At 41.6% G+C, this 8,460-nt stretch overlaps 1 protein-coding gene across 1 annotated transcript; it reads right to left on the bottom strand.

Annotated features, from left to right (window-relative positions):
• Positions 1–3,859: 3,859 nt before the first annotated feature.
• Positions 3,860–4,966, bottom strand: LOC132819365 (forkhead box protein G1-like). The gene has a single exon (XM_060830838.1). The coding sequence runs from the start codon at positions 4,964–4,966 to the stop codon at positions 3,860–3,862; it is 1,107 nt and encodes a 368-aa protein (XP_060686821.1).
• Positions 4,967–8,460: the final 3,494 nt, after the last annotated feature.

Raw genomic sequence — 8,460 nt, 5'->3', positions numbered from 1 at the left:
GGTATATCTGAGGGAAAATGTGACTTTTCATTCACTATTTCACAGAACCTACAAACTGACAAATGGTTAACAGATACCCATTGTCATATGTTCACGTACAATCCAAGGGATTTACAATTACAGCATCAAACTGTCACCCCAGCAATACAACGCGATGACATTTTAAAATTTGAACTGAAAGGAAGCAATGTAATTCAGACGGTCCATAGATCCTTTCGACCTCTTTCAGATCGATGCGTTAGTCTCAGAGCTCCGGCGCTATGTCCTAATTAATCCTCATCAAAATGGGGAGGGAGCCGAAATGAGGCATCCTTATGAACTAAAACCTAATCTGCTCTGGTCCTGAAAACAAGTGGCTTATTTGCATTTTTAAAAATTAAGTTATGCAAAACATTTTGTTCCGTTTATTTACAGACTTTGCCTGGTAGAAAGTAAACTTATTTTCTGCTCAAACTATTTATTCACGACTAAACTGTGTCCGAATATGAAATGGCATAAACCAAGACTAGCTCCCAAACACACTCAGGAAGATTGGGAATTTGTTTTTATTTCAACAGAATGTTGAGGCGGCTATTAAAACCGAGTCAATCTCACACGGAATTAAACAAGCACCCGAGGTAAGACGTGAAACGGGGGAAGACTGGAGTAGGCCGATCCGATGGGGAATTGACGTTGGTATAAACTCAAGGTCAAAATTAGCTCCCACCGCTGCTATTTCTTTAATTCTATGAATGCCACATCAGAAAATACCGAGTTTTGCAATGTCAACTTTGTACGAAGATGCTTACACCTCCATTAAACTTTAGCAACGTCGCAAAACAAGGAATCGAGCGAACCGCAGGATTCTTTCGCTCTGTTAATTGTGTTTGTTTTTAGTCACCCAAAAGTTGAGGAAGAAGTTTAAGGCAAAAAATATTTATTTTTCTAACCCTATAATTTTGAGAACTATTCAACTAAAGGCATTTCAAATTTACTTGTGCATAATACAGACAGGAAAGGGCACAAAATGGAAGTGTACACAGAATACCAGATTAGATAGCTTTAATAATGCAGAGTAAATCTTTTATTGAATTCCATTCACTAAACGTACAAATGTCAGGAATCGGATGCACAGCACGAGTCTAAGACCGAACGAATATGATCGCGAAGGAGTTTAAATCATTGCCAACTCCCTCGAGCAATAACAGAGGAAGACCGAGAGACAGAGGGAACAATCCGGTTGCAATGAATGTAATACGATTGTTTTTCGTGATTTAAAAATTTAAGACAGGACTCCTTCTAACGTGGCTGTGTGTGCTCCGCTTCATGTAACAGCATAGTGAGGTAGACTGCAGCATCGGGAGGCCTGGACCAAGGCTTCATTACAAAGCAAACATACAAGCAGCGAATATGTTTACACTGGCGATTTGAACATATTTTGGTTTTATTCACTTGTCCAGGCGTATTTTAATAACATCGAGCTGCAAATTAACTGCAAATAGGTATAAGGCCTCGTTCTGAATAATATTCTCTATGTTATTGTATTGCATGAATATTATGTCCTCGGTTGTTCAGTAAACAATTAAAATAATTGACCTGAATGCTAATCCTAAAGCAAAATAAATAAATAAGGACTCTGTGGAAAAATCAGTTTGTGAAACAAATTGTACATTTCAAACAAAGGATCGGCGTCCCTTCAAATCGCTCTGGGAGCGCCCGGGAGTCAGACGTGTGCATTGCACTGGACACAATGATCATGCTACACTGGGCCAGCCGGGGAAATAGTATTGCTTCCGTTCGAACGAGCCAGGGAAACCCTGAACCTGAAGCCAGCATTAACAAAAAAAACGAACAAAGTAACCAAGGAGCGTGGAACCCGCTCATGGATATCAGAGTAGACAGCGCATTGCTATTTTCGAAGTAAATTGGGGTACATCAGAGAATTGAATCTCAGGGCTTTCAACTGAATTCAAACATATGAATGAACATATTAGAAAGTGTGTACTTTTTGTAGCCGTGGGACAAACCCCTCAGACTCTGTCTCTCTCTCTCTCTCACACACACACACAGTTTGGGATTGTGAGCCAACATGATAATTATTGTTACTTCGCCTCTGCAATGGTCTGCCAGGAAGAATTACGAGGATAACCGGGAGCTTCCAAGATAGACTTCTGCTGGTTTCTCTCTGCCCGCCCTCAGACTTGTCCTGTCAGTAACGTTTTGCATCAATCCCTATGTTTACTATCCTCAGTGCACGAAGCAGGGAGGGAGGAGGGACTCCCAGCTCTGAGCACAATAAGACTCAGAGAGAGAGAGAGATTCGTGTCCACCCTGACTGGCAAAGCGACGAGAAAATAAAACCTTCAGCAACAACGCTAAACATATTCTGTAGCTGATTGGTGGGATCGCTTCGAAGTCATTGCCTGAGATTAATAGATAACTTCCCGCTCAGTTTAATGCATTTGCGAATTTCGATTTGCGTCTGCATTACTCGATCAGTTTCAAATTCATCACTAAACAATTTCCTTCCCTGGATGGAGAAGGTCGGACATCAGTTATGACGAAAATTGTACACACAAAATATGAAGAGAAAACTGCAGGGCAAATGGTATTCGATATGAAGATTGGGCCACATTACAAACAAAATACATCTTCCGTCTAATGTAGGCGAGCTGACACGTGTTTCTCTGAGCAATTATGTACAATTGTACAGACACGCAGACTGTGGGATTTTATCACTCCCTCGGTCTTGGCACTCATTATAATTCCATGTAGTTTGACGCTTCTGGCACGATAACTATTTCCATAAAGAGTCTCGCCTCCAATCAAATACCTTCCCATCAAAACAACCCACAAATAACTCAAGTTTCGGTAAAAGGTTTCTGACCTTTCAAAAACCAAGGTTTTTTTGAGGAAATCCTTAACAGGCTGAGTTGTGCAAAAAAATGTTTTCGCGATTTCGTTTTCAAGTTGTAACACACCGTTTAAATGTGTTGAAGACAATCCAATGCACACACAAACACATACACACGCCAAAATGAAGTACTTGTGAAATTTGTGCTCATATTTATCTGTCTCTGTTGAAATAATTCGGGGGAAAAGTCCTGAGCAGTGCAAACAAGGAGCCGGCATTTTAAGACTATGATCATTCGAAGAGGAAATAAATATTTCACAGCGGTCCACGTTTTACAGAAACCCCCGTTTGTCTGTGTTTATTAAGGCGCTTTTATAGAGATGAATAAAAATAATGGTGCAACCATTTCAGATAGCGAAAAATAAAATGTCACCACATTTGCTACTACTTCCAAGTTAATTAGTACAAGAGAATTAAATAACCTACAATGTTAGGGAGACATTATTGTGCAACTTATTAAATTATAAATACATATATGTACATCTTTATAAATAATAAATAGTGTTGAACACACAAGAGCAAAAAAACAAACATACTCCAAACGTTTCGATAATATTTTAGATTATGCAATAGTGTTACCTTTGGTTAAAGAGAAGTCCAGGTTTCAGACTAAAGGTAACGTTTTCCCTTTGTGCCACGTTAATATTGCAAAGGAAACCGGTTGCATTGTTTTTTTTTGTTTTTCTCCCTTTACAATTAAACTATAAAAAAAGGCAGGAGCATTTTTCCGTTGTTGCAGTAGCACGTGTGCAAGATACCTTCGACATTACGATTGCTACAGGATGAAACTACAGCCTCGGGGATTATTAAATGATTTTTTTCCCTCACAGCATATAAGAGTCAAGTTTCGTCTAAAACCAGATATAATAATCTAGCGAATATATCAGCACAGATTTCCTGAAGTAAGGTGCAGCTGTAGTTTTGCATAGCACTGTTTGCTACCTACTGTCACTTCCTGGGCCTAGATCAGTGCAAAAACGAATTGCCAGCAGCCCCTCCGTTCTGCTGTGACAGGTAGCTGGTAAATCCAGCGGCGAGTCCGGACGGGAAAGTGGACAGAGACGGTCTGAGGGTCTCGGTGATGAGGGGCGAAGCTGCTGGGGGAGAGCTGGAAGTGGCGCCCGGGTTGCCCATGCCGGTTCCGTTCTGGTGTTGCACTGACTGCGAGTGATGCAGGGACGGGAAGAAGTAGCCGGTCTGGCCCGACAGCAAGCTCACAGAGCAAGGGTTCACCGTGTATCCGTTGGTCAAACCACACTGTACGGATCCCCTTAACAATGGGTGAGAGAGGTCTCCGCTGGACATCTGATCGACGCCAGCCCCACAACCGGAAAGCAAGGAGCTGTAAGTGGGAGCTTGGTTCAGGAAACTCGAGGCAGCGCTGCTGTAGTTGAGGCTGTTATGGGGATGGTGCAGGGACAGGAAGGGGGACAGAGGCCAATACAAAGGGTTACCCCGGTCCATCAAGCCGAGGCCAGACGGAGAGAGGCGGAGCCCTCTTTTGAAAGCCAGCTTGCCCCTTGAGGTGGCCGATCTCCGCCGCAGTTTGCCCGTGGTTCCGCCGATGAACACATCGTCGCTGGACGGGTCCAACATCCAGTAGTTGCCTTTGCCCGGGTCATCGTAGTGCCGGGGCACCTTGACGAAGCACTTATTAAGGCTGAGGTTGTGGCGGATGGAGTTCTGCCAGCCCTGCTTGTTGTCCCGGTAGTAAGGGAAATTCTTCATGATAAATTCGTAGATACCGTTCAGGGTGAGCCTCTTGTCTGGGCTCTGCCGGATTGCCATCATGATGAGGGCATTGTAGCTGAACGGTGGCTTGTCGTACTTGCCGTGTTTCTTCTCGTCTTTTTTGTGCTCCTCGTCCTCTTCCTCCTCCACAGCAGGGGCGAGCTGTGTCTCCGGGCTGTCCTGGTATTTAAAGTCAGCTTTGAGCTCGGTGTCGCTGTGCTGCTGCTGCTGCTGCTGCTGCTGCTGCTGCTGAACCGCTTCAGGGAGCAGCAAGCTCTTGATGCTGAAGGAGGTGCACTTTGGGACCATTTTCGGCTGCTTCTGATCTCCCATGTTCAACATCACAGGCTCTTTCCTCTTTTTTGTTGTTTTAATCTTCGCCTCTCTTCCTGGTTGGAACAATTTCGAGAGAGGTCAAAGGGAGAGCGGCGATGTTACAGCCGAGTGGAGACTTGGTGAGGAACAGAGCGGGACAACCTGCACCAAAGCAGGTAATTCACTCGGGGGCGGGAGGGACGGGAGGTGGAGACTAAAAGCAACGCCTCCGTCAGTAAGTTACTTTCAAACAGTTCATTTTTTTTTGGTCTCCCTTTCTCTCCCCGAGACAGATCCAATCGGGTTGGAGTAGAAGACGCGTTAACCCGCCCCTTTCCAAGTCAATCAGTTTTAAAGATGCCGTGTATCTACTTGCGCTCAGCAACTGATTTGGAAATGACCACCACGCTATGGGAGGTGGATTCGGGAAGACAAGAGGAGACCAGGCCATGCAGGTAAATAAATTCATTACTAACTCCCCGCACCTTTGTGTCGTTTGTTCCTTGAACAGTGTTTTCGGTTTGAACCACTGGCGAGTGCTAGATGCTAACAGTAATCAAGGTTAGTTCAGTCATATTCACATTGACGGTTTTCGTTTGGGGAGGGGTCATCTGTTACACCTTTCGCTCTGGATTTGGAGATTTCGCGGATAACAATTCGATTCATGTTCATTTCTGGGCCACAGTTTCAACACTGGAAGTGGGAGATCTTCACCTCCAAGTCAGTGGTCCCAAAGAAGTCATCAGTTTATTGTTCATGAAGGAAGTGTCCGTGGGCAGAGCCAACAATTAGTCGAGGAGAGGCCACTGAAGCAAAACAAAGATAAACACGCCAGAGCAACGCTGGGCAATAAGTCTTTACGCGCGCTCTTTGTTAAGTGCTAATTGGGACGAGGAAGTGGCGGTTCGGACGCTCATGAGAAACGGTCGGTCGTGGCTCAGTGCAGCTGAGCCGTTTTTTTTAACAATTACTTATTGATGGCGAGAGGTTGTGCCTTTGCTTTGTATGTTTAAAAATGTCAAGTAAAAAGGGAATTGGATGTTCATTTCCCAAATACACAGAAACAGCAAAAAGAAATTGGTTCGTTATGAGCATTGTAATTGAAAGATGGGATTCGCGAGAGTCCTTTCGCTCTCTGACGTTCCCCAAGTGGACTAAACAGGTGGAACCAAACGGTTCGCGTTTCCGTTTCTTATTCAGTCAGATTTTAGAAAACCCACAGGATTCAAACCAGTGAACTACAAAAGGGAGTGTGCAGCTGCTTTGAGCTACGATGCATATTGCAAAAGGTGGTACGAGTTTCAATTTGCTCTTGTGATATTGAGCAAACAAAATAAAGATCAAAATAAGGAACAAGTGCACACTGTGAGGGAGAATTAAAACTTAAAAACAAAATGATTTCGGTACCTTGACATGCTACAATCACAAAAGAAAATCTGGTCCAGGGAAACGCTGGGCTACGTTTGCGGCGAGATCGCAAAAGAGAAAGTAGCAGAATTGTGGCAAATAATCCCCAGGATCTGATAGGCTTATGGAAGGAAATGATCACAATGAGCAAGTCGGCCGCACTGATTCTAAACTGCATACTGAAAGTAAAAGTTAAATGGAGGGGCGTTTGTAACGAAGGCAAAGTGGGTTTTATTGGTGCCGCGTAATTGTAAATTTTAAACATGCCCCTGAAAGCGAAATGTTGTTTTATCGAATTAGTTGAGTGCAAAGCCTCAGCATAATTGAAGTGCATGGAATACAGAACCACACGGATAAACAAAAAGTTGTTTGGTGGTAAAGAAAGTAAGTATTGATGAAAAAGACAAAAAGCTTTTATTTTGCACTCGTCAGGGCAATTCACAAGAAACCAAAGTCAAGAGACAAATAACAAGTTTCCCTCTGGAATTTCTTGTCACTTGGTCTGATGATTGCAGGACGGAAAGCTTCGACTAAGTGTCCCTTTCTTTCGGCAGCACAAATACATTGCAGAGGACTCTTTCCCTCCCCCCAAACACACACACACACACACACACGAATGTAGGTAAGGAACCATAAGCGGACACATATAATTGGCCATGCCTTGAAAGCCACAACATTATAAATTGAAATACCAAATTTTAGAAAATTCTGGATTCCATTACTAATCTGATTATTAAACGAAAAGGCAATTAATTATCAAATGCGAGATACTATAAAGGATTTTCTTTCCTCTAATGTTAAATATTGTTAAACATTCTACTGAGAAAACTCTTAAATTAGACTGCAAATAAATTCATGTCTTTTATTCATAGTAATGGCATTTAACTTTGGTAATAGCAATTGGATTTAATGTGGCGCGCAACTGATGCGGTCTTATTTCAAGGAGAGATTTTATTTCATCTCCAGTATGTCATTTACAGAGGCTGTATCTGCACGGTTGATTACGGTTCATCTTAAAGATGGATATTATATAGAATTTTACGATATTAATTCAGGTGGGTTTGTTTTCTTTGAGAGGTTGAAATGCTACTTCAGATTACATTTATAAATGTTAGGAGTTGGTGAAAGGTTTAATGGAATATGAACTTTCTGATGACGCATAATCACATCACTCGTCCCAAATATATCATTCAAAACATTGTTTCTTATGAATCTTAAGTCATGTCAGAGTGTGGCACGGAGTGATGTTACTACACAACTGGCACTTTGAAAGCAATACAGAGGCAGACAACGAAAACACGAAATATAAGTTATTAATACAATAATATGACCACAATTATGCCAAAACTATCTAATATTTTAACAATACATTTAAATATTTCCTATATTCAGGAAATTTTTCTAAGCATCTTCACATGATTTAAATGAAAAGTAGTTTCTGGTAATTTTTCATCTTCAGTCATCTCCATATTAATATAGAAGTGTTTTAATATTCATTGATATGCAAGTTTCGTTCTCTGCAAACATCCGTTTACACGTGTTTAGCTTTGTAATAGCTGTGTATTTATGTTTGTTTATGTATGTGTCTATTTATCTTTTATTTTCTACCTCTAAACCTGTTTGTTCATTATAGAGATATAAATAGGCCTGCATTTAGATTTCCTCGTAAGTTTCCATTCTAGCTGGGTAATTGACACCAAGACATTGCTCTGTGGAGCTGACTTTACAGTTGGATTCCGATTAGTTTAAGCATTACCCTTCAATTCATATAAGTTTAAAAGCTGGGGCCTTGGTATTTTGATTTTGAAAAAAAAATCTGTTTTCTGAAAATCTTTATTTTAAAGTAATATTCTGAATGGAAATACAATTAATGTTTGAGGAAGTGAAGCAAGTTTTAAAGAACACTGTGGGATAAATAGAATCAAGTCAATGTATTGGACTGTGGTATGGTTACTTTTTCGACCAGTTTTAATAGAGATTTATTAGGCATTGTCCGACACTTCGTTATTAGATAGGGTCCATACAGTTGACGGCAGCTATAACAACAAACTGCTTCAGTGGGTTAGAAAGCTGAATGCAAACATTCGTTGGCTGAACTAAATCACGGGAAAGTG

This window comes from Hemiscyllium ocellatum, chromosome 10 (genome assembly GCF_020745735.1).
Source record: "Hemiscyllium ocellatum isolate sHemOce1 chromosome 10, sHemOce1.pat.X.cur, whole genome shotgun sequence".
Taxonomy (NCBI): Eukaryota; Metazoa; Chordata; class Chondrichthyes; order Orectolobiformes; family Hemiscylliidae; genus Hemiscyllium; species Hemiscyllium ocellatum.
Note: the sequence above shows the minus strand (reverse complement) of the source record. Positions and strands in the feature narration are given on the sequence as shown.